This window comes from Schistocerca nitens, chromosome 1 (assembly GCF_023898315.1).
Source record: "Schistocerca nitens isolate TAMUIC-IGC-003100 chromosome 1, iqSchNite1.1, whole genome shotgun sequence".
NCBI lineage: Eukaryota > Metazoa > Arthropoda > Insecta > Orthoptera > Acrididae > Schistocerca > Schistocerca nitens.
This window is the reverse complement of record NC_064614.1, coordinates 574,782,518-574,799,437: the sequence shown is the minus strand read 5'-3', so window position 1 is coordinate 574,799,437 and position 16,920 is coordinate 574,782,518. Positions and strand designations below refer to the sequence as shown.

The window sequence follows — 16,920 nt, the reverse complement described above, 5'->3', positions numbered from 1 at the left end:
TGATAATTCATTCTCAGAAATATCATTTCACTAAAATGCTCCAATCTGACTTTCACGTTGATTGGCTAGTGTCTTTGAAATTTGTCAATTTGTGTTAGTAAAGTCTCATTTGATCTAGACTTCTTGGACTTTTGAAGTAGCATCATCTGTCTGTTATGCCTAAACTGACTTTTATAAAGCCATCTATAGAGTAATGTTTACTGAAGTAGTTTTAGCTTTGAATGCTCTTATCTAGTTTGTAAATTTAACTGGTACAGCTTCAATTGTCATGACAGTTGTTGCATGATGATTCAGAGTAATAATTTCACTAATACCAGAGAACATTGTATTTAATGTAATACAGGGTGGGGCACAATATTGAGCAATTTTAAAAAGCATGCGAATCAAGCTGCATTGGAGAGAGGTGGAGTGGATAGCATCAGTTTCATTTGGCGTGAAATAGAATTTAGTCATAACGGAGTGCTGAATCCCTCAGCATCAGGTGTATGCTTTCAAACAATTTCATCAAAACGGTAGTTCATACCAGCTAGCATGTCGTGCATTCTGCAGCCTCTTCAACATTAATCGGAATTGGCCCATGCCATCTGCCTGTGCAATTAAAAAGTGGATTGAGAACTTGGAGCAGACTGTGTCAGCAACAAAGAAGAAAACTGAGAGACCAAAAACTGCACACACACCTGAAAACATTGAACATGTAAGAGGTGCCATTGAGAGAAGCCCCCATCTCACTGGGAGCCAAAGCCGCTTCTGCTTAGAATTTTTGGACACGATTATTCAAGATGAGGACATTGTAAATCATTTGTTGTTGAGTGATGAAGCTCCTTCCATCTGTCCAGTTATGGGAACAAGCAGAACTTTCAATTTTGGAATAACGTTGCTACTAGAGAACTGGATCAGCAACCATTGCACTCTGCAAAAGTTACCGTGTGGTGTGCCGTGTCTTCATTAGGGATCATAGGGCCATACGCTTTCGAAAATGGCCTTGGCAATGCTGTAACAGTGACTTCGCAGAGATATCGCGGACATGTTGGAAAACCTTTTTACTCCACAACTTGCACACTATGAAGTGAACGATGAGATATTTTTCCAACAAGACGGAGCAACCTCCCACATTGCTCGAATAAGCATGAATATTGTCAATCATTTGTTTCCAAGTTATGGAATCTCCCAAAATGGGGATATTGCAGGGCCCTCTCATTCACTGGACATCACAACATTTGATTTTTCCTTGTGGGGTTATCTGAAAATCAAAGTTTTTCGAGATAACCCTCCTTGAACAATTGAAGCCCTGAAATAGTCGGTCCAACTGGAAGTTGTTCAGATCCCACTGGCAATGCTGTGCAGTGTGATTAGTCACTCAATGTCCGGCTGGAGGAATGTGTTCATTTACATGGACACCATCTTACCAGAGTTATCTTCAAAAAATAACCAACGTTTTACTATTGCAGAAAATGCTTTTCCATGTGTTTGAAGATTATGAAATAAAATTTTTTAACTAAGTGTTTTTACTTAACAGCCTTTTAAAAATCACTCTTTATTATGTCTCACTCTGTACTTGATGTTATTACAATCTTAATTTAGTGTTAAACACGTCTCTATAGTTCTGCCAGGTAACTGAAACACACACACACACACACACACACACACACACACACACACACACAGGTACATTTCATTTTAATGAAACTCACTTCAGTCACAAATAAAACAGAAATTAAATCTGCTTTGCTTGTTGGAGTTCATGAGTTACAAACTTAAAATGTCATGTGATACCAGAATAAATGAGTATTTAGGTACATAAAATTCATGTAGCCACACGAGACACTGTTTCATTAATATTGTTCAATTTCTTCTTGAGTTAAATAGTGTAGCAAATAAGAGACAATTTCTTATTTCATGCATGCATAGCCTAATATATGTCACATTTCCTCCTTGGAAGTGAGGTAGAACTTTAGTAAAATGTTCTGTCCCATATTGCTCTCATGAACCACTTCAGCTAGTCCACATTCTAGTGAAGCAGAAACCATATTAACTATCAGTGAGCAGTTATATGGGTTACTGAAGACATGGCTAACAATATCTAGTACATGCTTTTAGTGACTTGCCATTTCTTTTAAATTCTATCAATGATGTTTATGTACGTGCTTGAATCCAGCACAGTCGACTTACCCATTTCAATATACGGCTGAGTCAGTAAAGTGTAGAAATGAATTTTTGCGTATTATTAAGCATACTATAGGTCATTAAAGTCGTGTTTCTGTGTCTGATGTCTTGTCTCGTTCATTGTTACACTAATACTTTATGCTGTTATATACACTATAAATATGTGTTTTTCTGTGCTTAGTGTGACCCTTATCCCATATTTTCTTTGTTGTAAATCTGTTTCTTAAAAGAAATTAATGAATATATTGGTTGGTAAGAGACTTTTTGATTGGGGGAAAAAATCCTCTGTGAAGTTTCTTTCAGGGAGACTCCCAGTCACTGCATATGCTCCAGACATTTCAAGTTTTATTACTTACCTTCTTAAGCTTCATATCCTTAAAATGAGTGATCAGTAAGTCTGGTTTGATCAAAGACAGGGGCTTAAAGACCTAATGTGTTCAGGATAAATAAATAAAATAAAAAAAAACAGTGGTTGGTTGCTGTACCTACTCATTATCACTTTGTTTTGTACAGTCATATAGTATCATGTAACATTCAATATGGATGTAGTTAGATTCTTAATGTTTTTATTTGGCTCTGTTAATAGTTTTGACAATCAGTTGTTTGTTGGTGTTTACTGTGATGGCCTTGTATCTGTTTCTGTACTCTTTCATATGAATTACATATTGACACCCACAAATGTAGAAGGGATTCTTACCTGTTATTCTGTGTTATAAGATAATCAATGATTATTTTACATTTCCTGCTGTACACTGCTGATTCCAATTTCCCCAGTGCATCATCTGAATTTCTGGCCAGGGAAGCCTTTGGAACTTTGACCCGGGCAGTGTATATGACTTTTTGTAGCTTTTAACTGGGTGTTAAGTAAATAATTGCAAGCTCTATATTTGTAGTGACAATACTGCATAAGTCCTCCATGTCAATATTACTATTGTGATGCCATATTTTTTCAGAGTGAAACTTTCGTATCTCTCAGCCATTTTTTTTTTTTTTTTTTTTTTTTTTTTTTTTTTTTTTAATGTAAGTGAAAACCTCTCCAAAGCTAATGGTTGTGTAAGACCACCTGCAGTGTATTCTCTAATTAGTACAAGTGCTAAAGACCTAGGTGTTGAACACCCACAAAAGACTTCATTCCAATTAGTGAAAATTAGAAATTTCCCAAAACAGTGTTTGTCCTTAGCCTTTTTTCTGGAAGAAGCTGAATAAAAAAAGCAATAAAAAAAGAACATGGCAAGGACAAAATAGAACTAAAAAAGAACTGATTGCATTTTATCACACAGTTAAGAAATTGTGTAGAATCTGATCTTCGTAACTGACTTCAGAGTATCACATGTTCATTGACTCATAATAGGAGAGTAAAAATAAATACAAAGATACAGAGACTCAGACTCATCAGTAATAAGGTAAGAAATGTAAACTATGAGAATTTATTCATGGCTAGAGAAGTATGTCAGATTAAGTTAAGTAATAAGACAGCATCTAAGAAAATAAAATGATGCACATCCGTAGACACAAGGGGACACTGATTTAGTGAACATACCTATGTAAATAGCAAAATATGATGCATGTATGAAGAAAGTAAAATATCCATAAAGTTTCAAACGGAGCAATATTAATACTCAATAGAAGGTGAGTGTTTCAAGCAAATAAATCTGAGAACATGATAGAATTTACTGAAACAAAACTACCAATAGTCTTTAAGTGCATGTGTTACATTAAAATTAAAATTTGGTAATAGAAACAATGATAGTATGATAAGAGAAACAAGTGAAAATGATAAGAAGGGGTGAAGGCAAAACAGAAACTTATGGTGGGGAGATGCCAAATCCAACAGTTAAGATTACTTACAGATGGCACAACAACTAACAACAGAGAGAAAATTGTCCAAGCATTCCAAGACGTGTTGAAATATCAGTGTAGTTCAGGAAACTGTTGTGGTTACCCCTAGTGCAGATTGATTTCAGCAATAGTAATCCTAAAACTCATTTATAGGAAGACTTTAATAATGTTAAATGGACACACAAAAATAATTAAAATTAACAGTCGATTCATAGAACTAGTTGATGAGTTTTTGAATTTAGGGATGTTGAAGAAATCAACTGGTTGGACAGCAGAAGCAATAAAGAAAAGAATATGTAAATGAGGTTGCTTCTTCTTTTTTCAGTGTCTCATTGATGACTGCTAGGGATTCCGTCAAGATATACATAATTTTTCACAATGCCATTGAAGTAAATTTTCGAGTTTATACATATTTATTATTGTTATCCAAACTAATAACAACCAGCTTTACCATAAAAAGACAGATACATAGACATAGAAGCATTTAACATAAGTTACTAAATAGCTGTTCATAATTGTGCAGGTAACTGACATCATTTGTCTGTACTGAGCAACAGGTACATTTTACTGTACCCTATGAATGCTGAAGCAGAAGTGTTTGGACAAGTGAAAAAAAGAAAAGAAAACAAAAAAAAAAAGAGAAGAAATATTCATATGGCACTTATTGGCCGGGATATCCCCTTCGGGGTTTGGCCACCGTATTGCAAGTCTTTTTAGTTGACGCCACTTTGGTGACTTGTGTGTCAATGATAATGAAAATGATGATGATGGACACACAACACCCAGTCCCCTGCCGGGAATCGAACCTGGGCGCCCTTGCTTGGTAGGCAGTAGTGCTACCGCTGTGCTATGGAGGCGGACTGTTTGACAAGTAACTGCACATGGCTGTAGGTTGATGGTGACTGACTTCATGGAATTATACGAAATGAAATTATCATATGGTGCTACTGGTTGGAGACCCCCGTCTGGGGTTTTTTGCCTACCTAGAGCAAGTCTTTTTATTAGGTGCCACTTTGGTTACTTGTATGATGATGATGTGAACAAAACACCCAGTCCCTGAGCAGATAAAATCTCAGACCCGGCAGGGCATTGAACCTTATCCCCCCTCCTCCCCCAAACCCATCCTGCCGGATGGCAGTCAGCCATGTTACTACTCAGCTACGAAGGCAACATGAAAGTATATAAAATGTAGATATTACACAAATAATTATGACTGACTGTATGACTGATCCCATGAACATTACATGATGACAGCTAATTGGGTACTTGCTTGTTGCCTTGCCCACAATGCCTGTGTAAAGACATGTTTAAGAATGGTTTTTCTCATTATTTGAATACAGAATAATTATGTGAACTGAATCAAACAATGGAAAATCCAGGTTGGAATATTGACAGTATTATGAAAAGGATAGTTGTTGCACCCTGTATAGTGGAGATGCTGATTGCATATTTTTCAGATGGCTAAGTACTGGATTTATTTTTATGAGCAGAATGCACTTTTATGCATGAGATTTTTGGCAAAACACTACCAAGAATTTTCTGGAAACACAAATTTTGTAATTGAAATCTTTCATAAACAACATGTTATTGTAGTAAAACTACAACTTTTTCAATACAGGAAAATCAGGACTACAAGACTATGGCAATAATTTTTGGAAAGATTAAATTTAAAGATTTGAACAGTCTAGATTTCTTATTATAATATTTGAATTAGGAGATATTGATAACTACACAATCTTCAGAAAAGATAAAATAATCATTAGAAGTAAGAAAACAAGGGCTTCCAACTAAGATATGTCAATCCTAAAAGTAACTATTATGAGTGGAGTCATATTTAGGAATAATAAATTTTGACTATTTCTTTAAATAAAATGTTTCAAAAAAACATTAGCAGGATGTAAATAATATACTGATTAATAAAGTTTAGAAAGTTGCAGCAGGGATAACAACTTGGAGATCTCAAATATGAGTAGCTTGCATCTACATACATACTCAGCAAGCTACTGTAAGGTTTATGGTGAAGGGTACTATGTACTACTATTAGTAATTTTCTTCCTATTCTACTTGCAGATGGAGAAAAGGAAAAATGACTATGTGTATGCCTCTGTATGAGCCCAGTTTCTCTTGTCTTGTCTTCATGGTCGTTATGTGAAATGTATGTTGGAAGCAGTAGAATCACTCTGCAGTCCGCTGAAAATGCCTGTTCTCTAAATAAATGTTGTCAATGGTATTTCATGAAAACAGCGTCATATTCCCTCCAGGGATTCCCGTTTGAGTTCATGGAGCAGCTCTGTAACACTTCCATATTGATTGAATGTACCAGTAACAAATCTAGCAGTATACTTCTAAATTGCTTTGATTTCTTCCTTAAATCCAACTTGGTGGGAATCCCAAACACTCAGGCAGTACTCAAGAATAGGTCTCACTATTATTCAGTGTGCAGTCTCCTTTGTAGATGTGTTATACTTTTCTAAATCTCTCCCAATAAACCTAAGTTGACCTTTTGTTTTCCCTACAACCATCCTTACATGCTCATATTGCTTTGCAGTGTTATGCCTAGATATTCAGCCATTGTGACTGTGTCAAGCAGCACATCACTAATACTCCTATCTAACATTACAGGATTGTGTTTCATACTCATATGCATTAACTTACATTTTCCTACATTTGCAACACGCTACCATTCATCACACAAAATAGATATTCTAAGTTATTCTGTACCCTTCCACATTTACGCAATGACAGTACCTTTCTGCGTGCTACTGTGTCTCAGCAAACAGTCACAGATTGCACCTGCTCACTCTATCAATCAGATTATTTATGTATATAGAGAATAAAAGTAATCCTCTTCTACCTTCCCTGGGGTGCTTCTGACAGTTCCCTTGTCTCTGATGAACATTTGCTGTCGAGGAAGTGTACTGGTTTGTTACTTGCGAAGTCTTCGAGCCATTTACATATCTAGGAATATATTCCGTTTGCTGGGACCTTCATTAACAATCTACAGTGGGGCACCGTGTCATATGTCAATCGAGTATTATTGAAGAATCTACCTGTTGCCCTTTATCCGTGATTCTCAGGCTATTGTGGGACAAATGGGCAAGCTGGATTTCGCACGAGCGGCGCTTTCTAAAACCATACTGTACATGTACATGTTTTATTTATGGAACAGAAGGCAGAAAAGAAAGAATGGTATGAGGTCTGTTCAAAAAAAATCTGGAACATTCGTAATTTCATGCCAATGGTCTGTTGGAGCAAAGTGGGGTAGGCATCCTTGCACATACCTGTGCTTAATTTGTAACTGCCAGAAGTTTCATTGTTGTATGTCTATTAATTATTGTTCAGTGCTATATTGAGCAGCGTGTTGTGTCACATAGTTTATAAATTTCGAGATGGCAGAGGTAGAGGAGTCACGTGTCTGCATTAAATTTTGTGTGAAACTCAAGAAAACATTTACAGAGACAAACCAAATGATGCAGGAAGCCTACAGTAATGAGTGCTTAAGCTGTAGTTGGTGTTACGAATGGTTCACATGGTTTAAAAATGGCCGAATGGAAATCAAAGATGACCCTTTGTCAGGGCACCCTTCGACGTCTACTGATGACGCTCGTGTCAGGAATGTCAATGAAACAGTGCATGCCAATCGAAGACAAACTGTCTTGGATCATGTCACAAAATGCTGACACAGCATCTTCAAATGCATCGTGTTGCCACCAAGTTCATCCCACAGTTCATGAGTCAAGACAAGTAAGACCTTCACCTCACAATTTGTGAAGAGCTTTTGGATCACACAACAGAAAATGAGATCTACCTTAAGAGAATCATAACTGGTGATGAAAGGTGTGCTACGGTTATGATGTTAAGACCAGGGTTCGATCTTCACAGTGGGGACCTTCACCTCACAATCTGTGAAGAGCTTTTGGATCACACAAAAGAGAATGAGATGTACCTTAAGAGAATCATAACTGGTGATGAAAGGTGTGCTACGGTTATGATGTTGAGACCAAGGTTCGATCTTAACAGTGGGCCAGGAAGGGTTCTCCAAGACCAAAAATAGCTTGTCATGTCAGGTCAAATGTCAGAGCCATGCTGATAATTTTCTTTGACTTTGAAGAATTAGTTCATTATGAACTCGTGTCAAAGGGAGAAACTGTTAGTCGATGGTACTATCGGGACGCGTTGTGATGTCTTTGACTTTGAAGAATTAGTTCATTATGAACTCGTGTCAAAGGGAGAAACTGTTAGTCGATGGTACTATCGGGACGCGTTGTGATGTCTGCGAGAAAATGTGAGGAGGAAATGGCCTGAAATGTGGGAAGACAATTCATGGCTCTTGCATCACAATAACATCCCAGCACATTCATACCTGTTGGTGCATGACTATCGCACAAAAAATGAAATCACTGTGCTGCCTCATTCTCTGTATTCTCCAGATGTGGCCCTGCAGACATTTTTTTTTTTTTTTATTTCTAAAGTTGGAAACCACATTGAAAGGATGAAAATTTGCAACGATAGATGAGATAAAAGAAAATTCACAGACTGCCCTTTACGCAATCCAGCAAGAGGCACACCAAGACTGCTTCCAGAAGTGGAAATGGCATTGGTAGTGATGTATCAATTGTGTAGGAGAGTATTCAAAGGAGACTATGCCCAATAAGTAAAAGATAAGTGTAGAAAAATTTTGTGAACAAAATTCCAGAATTTTTGAAAAGACCTCGTATTTGCGTTAGAAGTGACATCATAGTAAGTGGAGCTATTCCATTTTGATTTATTTAAAGTAAAATGGGTTGGAGCGCTTTTAATAATTTTTTTTAAAAAAGACTGAAAGCTTCCAATGTGTAAAGTAAAACTTAGAAGTAATATATATTGTCACTTTTGGCCTATTTCAGTGAGACATGGACTTTAATTGTGAAAACCATTCTCTTAATGAGCGATGAATAACTGGTATTAATAGGAGAGGCAGGAAAAAATCAGACTGAAGCGTAAAGTGTCGATATGATTGCAATGAAAATCAAACGGTGCTTGATGAGACATATTATAGGGGTATGGATGGTAAATGAACCAAGTGAATTCTTTGCTGTATTACAAGAGATAACCTAATGTAACATGGATGGACACCATTAGAAAACAAGCTGGAGCAACCCATATACACACAGCTGAAGACCATAAAGCATCAGAAAGTTAAGAGGCAGCCCTTGTTCAGCAGTGGATGGACCATTTCTTTCCCATACACAGTGCAGTCTTTAATTTTCTTTTGTTTTCATTTACCACTTTAACTACAAGGTAATTTTCAGTGTTAAGTGTTTAGTAACTACATGCAGTCATATCCTACACATCTTCTATTTCTCTGTATATTGGTAATCAGATTGGTCCTCCTCTTATTCCAAGAGTTGAATACATACAGTCCTCTTTGTTTTGTTGTAATTTTTTTCATACTTATGTTACTTTGATGTTTTATTCAGTAATGGACAATAGTTGGTTTACAAATAAATGAATATAGCAGCACTTCTAGTCTATTTTTTTTTTTCATGGATATTATGATATAGTTTTCTGTTATTAATAACCTCAGGATGTAGTCATCCAAGTTTTTTGACCCTTTACTAACCTGTAGCACAAATTTTTGTTATTAATTCTCTTCTTAATTAGTGGCCAAAAAACAATTTCTATGGCAACAGTAGTTGGTAATTCTCGTAACTAATATCACTTTGTACATAAAATCTGCAGATTAAACTCACCCTGTAATAAATATTGTAATTTATATACATTATTTATATATATGCAATAAATATCAGCTGAATGAAAGTGAAACCATAATTAAGAAATAGAAAAGTGTTAACATTGTACACAATGCTTTTAGTGTCTTATTGCTCTCTTTCTTTTTTTTCCCTGTGCAGAACATAACATAAATTATTGTCGCTTTTAAATTGGACTCTGCAAAATCACGCATTTAATTACAGACTGTATTTTTTGTTCAGTCTAAAGAGACTTCATATTTATAATACTGAACCTAATTATGCAACACTTTCAGTCAGCCACTAACAAAACTAAGCAGCATTTATATTTACCATCTACATTGTTTGCAAGTTACTAATCACATACATTTTTTCTCAAGCTATAAGCATCTTTAGCTTACTGTTGGCATTGGAAATATAGTAGTACGTCCATCTAAATCACAAATTCAGTGACTTACGCATACCATTCAAGGTGTTAGACATACATGTTAACTGATAACAGGTACAAAATACTGCACCACAGATTCATTCACATTATTTCACAACTGAGTTGTGTCTGTCTTTCACTGTTGGCATTCCTTTAGATGGGGAAACTGATGGAGGATGCTCGTCACATAAAGATGGATGTGATGGCAGCACAGGTACGGCGCATGCTGTACCTCAGATGGAAATACACAAAAAATTTACATGTTTGGTTATTGTTTGTTTGAATGTTTAAATGCTGTTGATGTTTTTCAGTGTAAATGCTATTGCTTCTTCCTATAAAAAGTCTTCATTTAATTTTTTGAACATTAGGGATGTATGAGAGTCATTTATTTGTCACTCACGAGCTTTGTTATGTCTTGTGTTGCATTATGGTACAGAATGAAATACGTAATATTGGAATGAAAATTATCTCAATTTCTTTTTGAGATTTAGAATTTATGCTTCTTTCTATAGTTTATTAAGACTACTTTTTGACTTGATATGTTAGGTCAGGCACTATCACAAATGCAGATTTTTATTTTGAAACATATTCATAAATGAATAATGCATTCACTGCAAAGCATAACAATTTTACTGCAGCATGTGACATGTCAGACTGTAGCTATTTATTTTTTCACTGAGTAGAAAAAACTTATTTTCTAGTTATTCATGGATATAACAGGATAACTGAGTTTCATAAATTTCATATGAACTGCTAATGATGATGTTTGTGGGATTTATTCTGTGAATGTCAGTCTGTTATCATTGCAAAATATTCTTGTGAAGAATTTTTTCTCATAACATCTGTGTAGGAGAGTCATTTAGTGGAAACAAATTTCTGATAACCATCATAAGCCCAATGTTGTATGCTGTTCAAAAGATGTACAGTACCAGCAAATTTATTTGTAGAAGTATTGGTTATAAGATCCTGGATAAATATTAGCTGAGCCGTAATATAGACTGGGGTGAAGGCATCATGGAGCTGTAGTTTCCGCCATTGCCATGTTTTGGCACGATAATATACATATTTACTTCTTTATTCCTTGTTTATTTCTATTTACTGTGTTTCACTGATATTTCCTTCTTCATTCTGTTACCCTAATTTTAAATGTGAACATAAAAACCTTCATTTCTCTTCCCATAAAATGTTTTCAGTCTGACCCACATCTACAAGTACTTTTACACCCCTATTCTGAAAACCACTATGAAGTGCGTAAGAGGGTAGAATTTCCATTCTATCATATATTAGTTCATTTCAAGTGGCTCAGTGGCTGATTCAAGCCTTTAAATTGGATTCCACTCCAGTGACCTGTGTGTTCCTAATCTACTCCGTTTATTCAACTGGTGAAAGAGTACCTTCAATGTAAAATTGAATCTGAACTGTGTGTTGTTCCTGGGGGTACCTCACATTGTTGAATGCTAGATTGCAGCCAGATTGAAAATTTCTGTGACCAGGATTCGACCATACGACATCTCAGTTTTCAGGCATGTGCTTTGCCACTAGACCACCTGGCCCTGCATGTCCTGACTGACAAAGGTAAATGACCCAAATGTAGCCTTCAGACAAAAACAGAGCTTGACAAATGATCACATCGTACACAAGAATTTTCTAATTTTGCAAAATATCATGGTATCAATTCTTATAAAATGATTTCTGTTTAAAGAAAGAAAAATTAATGGTGTTGAAAAGAAATATTTGTAAGTAAACACACAAAATATGCACAGAACTGCAGTAACCATACAGTAATTGTATAAATATATTTAAGTATCTGCCTGATATATCTCCATAGACTAATTTCTTAACAGGTGGTACCATATGTGTGTTTTTCCTCTGTAATGATAAATGGGAAAATAGGTTCAGATAATCACAATTCTAAGATAAATAGGTTCAAATGCATGTATGTAAATAGACAGCATGTAACCACTGAAGCTTGAATGATCCATTTTTATATTCCTTTTGTAAAATGTTTTTGTATTTCATACCATAATTCCTATCATAAAAGCCATGCAACAAATAAATAAATACCTAAAAAAAGGAACAGTTTGAAATAATACATGAAAGAACTGTTAGCTTGCTTAGGGGAGTTACAAGCAGAAGTGTGAATTAATTTTTATTGCAATATGCTTTGTATTCAACCATCCCAAGTTCTGTGTTGGAAGCTTCTTTCTGATAGGAATAAAATGGTAATCAAAGCTTTAAAGAGGTAAGACAAAGTAAAATCTAACTGAGACTCCCATTATAAAAGAAACATTGTTTTTGGCCAGTATCATGATATACATAATTCTGTCTCAAGAATTTTAAGGGTTAGATAGCTAGAAGCAGTCTAAAAAGGGTGTATTTTAGAAGAACTGAAAATTCAAAATTTGACTACTTATGGCATAATTTTTGCTCAAGTCCATAAATGATTCTGGTTTCTTTGATGTTTGTGTGTACCATATTAATATACGCTCCCAGTAATGACATGACATTCTTATTTAAAGCAAAGCTTAAAACTAGACTGGTAAGAATTCTAAAATAATGTGGTAAACATGTTTAGGGCAGTGAAATAAAGTAAAACATTAAGAGAAGCTCATATAAGTCTGTAGAAATTTAATCAAGAGGGGACAAGATCCTAAAACTAACACTTGTTTTAATAGAACTGATTCTGTGAGTTTGTGAACATATCATGTTTCATGAACTACATTTGACAGGAAGTTCACAAAGTTATTGCATCTCAAACAAATGATAGGTATCTGTTCAATGTTTTTAGGGTAGATTACTTTGATAGCTAAGTGTTAAGCATGTTACATTAGTATATGGTAAATTTAATATTCTATGAATATAAATGACACCTTTTTATAAAAAGTCTAAAAATTACATCATTCTCATTATCATATCTACATGTCCCAATGAGTTATTCACAAAATTGATTAAGAAATTTCTTTTAGGCAGGAACAAAACTAACCAGCAAAAAATGACATGTCACTTCTCTCACAGTGGACAAAAAGGAAATAAACTTTTAAAAATACTTTCTCAACTGTGATCCCATCGTAACACTTCATTTGCTAACAAAACTTAACATGTGATGAGGTTGCTAACAAAACTTAACATCTGATGAGGTTAATGGATTTATTTCATTATTTTCACATTTTCTATTATTAAATCTCAAATAGCATAATTAAAGTTGAACCAAAATTGTGTTTTAAAAGCTACATCTTTGAACAGGGTGTACCCAAGGACCAGCATTCAACAAGATAATGTAGGAAATCTCCTGAAACTACCCTGAAACTGGCCTTTTGAATATACTCTAAAGCATGAGACTGAACCAAGGCAGTCATTGTCTCCCCAATTTGTCACATTACCATGCAGCCATACCAAGTGAGCTATTGTTATATGTTGCTCTGTGTTGCACCCTACATAGCTTGAGTGAGGACATAATTTTGACTTTGAAATTTCTCACCTTTATCTTCTCTTCTTGACTGAATCATTTGGGTCGTAGTTGTACATATCCACTGTATAGTACAGCTGCGTTTTTCAGAACCTACTATAATAGTTCTGCTGTGTTAAACAGATCTTAGACGCAGCAAGTCATCGTAGGGCTTTGTCCACAGAAAAATGGCATACAACAGTAGTGATTACATTGTGCAGCAAGGAGAGGGGGTGTCTTTCTGGAATTTGATAACAGATGTCAGGTGTGCTACCAGTATGTATCAAAACACCATACATAAAAATTAGATTTTTCTGTAGGTCATACCTTGTGTTTTGTTGATAATAGAAAGGTAGGGTTAAGTGTTTTGAATATCTCTTGGACTAGGGACCATTTACATATCCAACAGTAGGACTGCCTTACTGCAGCTATCCTAAAGTACAAGGTTAAAGTTTGAATGTCACACACTTCCTACAGATTAGGCGAATTGAGAAAATTGGATGATTCTTTCTGCTTAGGGTAGGCCCCATTCTACCAATTATTAGGGTTTTTTCCTGTTCCATTCATGTATGGAGTGTGGGAGAGAATGATTATTTGAACAATTCTGTGCATGCAGTAATTACTCTAATCTTATCCTCACAATCCCTGTGTGAGCAGTACATAGGGGGTTGTTGTATATCACTAGAGTAATCATTTAAAGTTGGTTCTTGAAACTTTGTTAATAGACTTTCTTGGGATACTTTACATCTGTCTTCAAGAGTCTGCCTTCAGTATCTTTATGACACCCCCTGTTAGTCCTATCTGGCACAGGTTCCACACTCTTGAGCAATATTCTAGGATGGGTCGCACAAGAGATTTGCAGCCAATCTCTTTTGTAGACTGATTGCACTTTCCCAGTATTCTACCAATAAACTGAAATTTACCACCTGCTTTACCCATGACTGAACCTATGTGATCATTCAATTTCATATCCCTATAAAGTGTTACATCTAGGTGTTTGTATGAGTTGGCCGATTCCAACAGTGACACATTGATATTATAGTCATAGGGTACTATGTTTTTTCATTTTGTGAAGTACACAATTTTATATTTCTGAACATTTAGAGCAAGTTGCCTATCTCTGCACCATGCTGAAATCTTATCAAGGTCTGACTGAATATTTATGTAGCTTCTCTCAGGTAGTACTTCATTGTAGATAACTGCATCATCTGCAAAAAGCCTGATTTTACTATTAATATTGTCTGCATGGTCATTGATATACAATATGAACAGTATGGGTCCCAACATACTTCCCTGGGGCACACCTGAAGTTATTTCTACACTTGACGATGACTCTCCATCCAAGATAACAAGCTGTGTCCTCACTACCAAAAAGTTCTCAACCCAAACAAAAAATCTCACTTGATACCCCTTATAATAATACTTTTGACAATAAGCATAGATGCAGTACTTAGTCAAATGCTTTTTAGAATCAAGAAACACTGCATCTACCTAGCTGCCTTAAGCCAAAAGTTTCAGTATGTCATGTGAGAAAAGTGCAAATTGGGTTTCACATGATCAATGTTTCCGAAAACCATGCTGGTTGGCATTGAGGAGATCATTCTGTTCAAGATACGTCATTGTGTGTGAGCTCAGAATATGATCTAAGATTCTACAACAAATCAATGTCAAGAATATTGGATGGTAGTTTTGTGGATCATTTCTACAACCCTTCTTGTAGACGGATGTGACCTGTGACTTTTTCCATTAACTGGGAAAGTTCCCCCTTCCCCAAGCGATCTACAATAGATAATGGTTAGAAGAGGGGCTATCTTAGCCACAAATCCAGTGTAGAATCTGGCAGGGATTCCATTGAGGTCTGCAGCTTTGTTCAGTTTTAACTATTTCAGCTGTTTCTCAACACCAATGACACTAATACTTATTTCATTCATCTTCGCAGTGGCACAAGGATTAAATTGGGGCAATTCTCATGGGTTTTCGTTGGTAAAGGAATATTCGAAAACAGAGTTAAGCATTTCAGCTTTTTCTTTGCTACCCTCAATTTCAGTTCCTGTCTCATTCACAAGGGACTGGACACAAACTTTGGTGCCAACAGCCTGTACATATGACCATAATTTCTTTGGATTTTGATAATGTCATTCGACAATTTTCTACTATGGTAGTCATTGATGGCATCACACATTGCTCTCTTGATGGCCAAAGACATTTCATTCAACATCTATCTATCTGTAGCCGTTTGCTTTTATTTACACCTATTATTTAGTAATCTCTGTTTCTTTAGAGGTTTCTTTACAGTGACTGTGTACCATGGAGCTTCCCTCCCATTATGACCTGTTCTACTAGGCACATATCTATACAGTGCATGGTAAACTATTCTTTTAAACTTGAGCCAGGGTTCCTCTACATGTTCCCGACCAGTGCTGAAAGCTCCAAGTTCCTCATTGAGATATGAATACATATCTTACTGCTTGTTTTAGTTGTCCTTTGTACTTTGGTTATCATTGTTGCCACAACTGCGTCATGGTCATTGGTACCATTTGCGATGTGGATGTCCTCAAAGTGGGCAGGTCCATTTGTTGCCATTAGATCCAATATATTTCCATCATGAGTGGGATTCCTAACTACCTGTTCTAGGCAGTTTTCAGAGAAGGCATTTTGTAAAGTTTCACATAATGTCTTATCACGCCCACCACTAACAAAATTGTAACGTAACACTCCTGAAAACACCCAATTGCTCAAATTTTAATGGTATATTCTCTAGGCATTTTTTCAGAAGTGCCATCTTCCTGTTTTCAAAAATCTCTATCAGTTACTGAGAAACACTGCAAAAACGTGGTTTTGGATTGCCAGAACTGAGTCCCAGATTCCAAGATGGCGGACAAAGGGCTGAAATTTTACAGTATATTCTTAAGGTCCAGATCTCGAACAACCTTGAAAATTTTCTTGATATCTTTATCCGTTTTGGGGATATGGTGGTTCCAAGTTAGCCTACTTGTAGGTGTAAAATATGCATCTAAAGTCCAGTGTGAGGTAGCATGGAGAAATGTGTTGTAAAAAGTACCCCTGTCGTCATCAGAAGCCCATGTTTTAGTAATGAAGCACAGACAAATTTTTGGCATGTAAAATCTGGCCTGAGATGTAAAATTATTAGTTTTGTGTTATTTCAGTTTCACATAGGTAAACTGTGAAAAATTTGCTGATCCACAAAGTTCTCTTCATATGAGTGACATGCTCTGCTGTAGCAGGGAAAAGAAGGGAACCAATAGAAAAATGCTCCTATCAGAACACAGAAAAGGCGAATATGTTCCTGTTTAAAT

General features: G+C 35.8%; 1 protein-coding gene across 6 annotated transcripts in view; it reads left to right on the top strand.

Moving 5' to 3' along the window:
- LOC126255156 (peripheral plasma membrane protein CASK) overlaps window positions 1-16,920 on the top strand; it is a 546,277-nt gene that overhangs the window by 465,664 nt on the left and 63,693 nt on the right. For 3 of the 6 annotated variants that reach the window (XM_049955370.1, XM_049955372.1, XM_049955371.1), the window contains one exon: window positions 10,316-10,372. The exons of the other annotated variants lie outside the window; for them this stretch is intronic. In XM_049955370.1, the coding sequence (XP_049811327.1) occupies window positions 10,316-10,372 (57 nt within the window). The remainder of the gene's footprint in view (window positions 1-10,315; window positions 10,373-16,920) is intronic. 6 annotated transcript variants of the gene reach the window in all.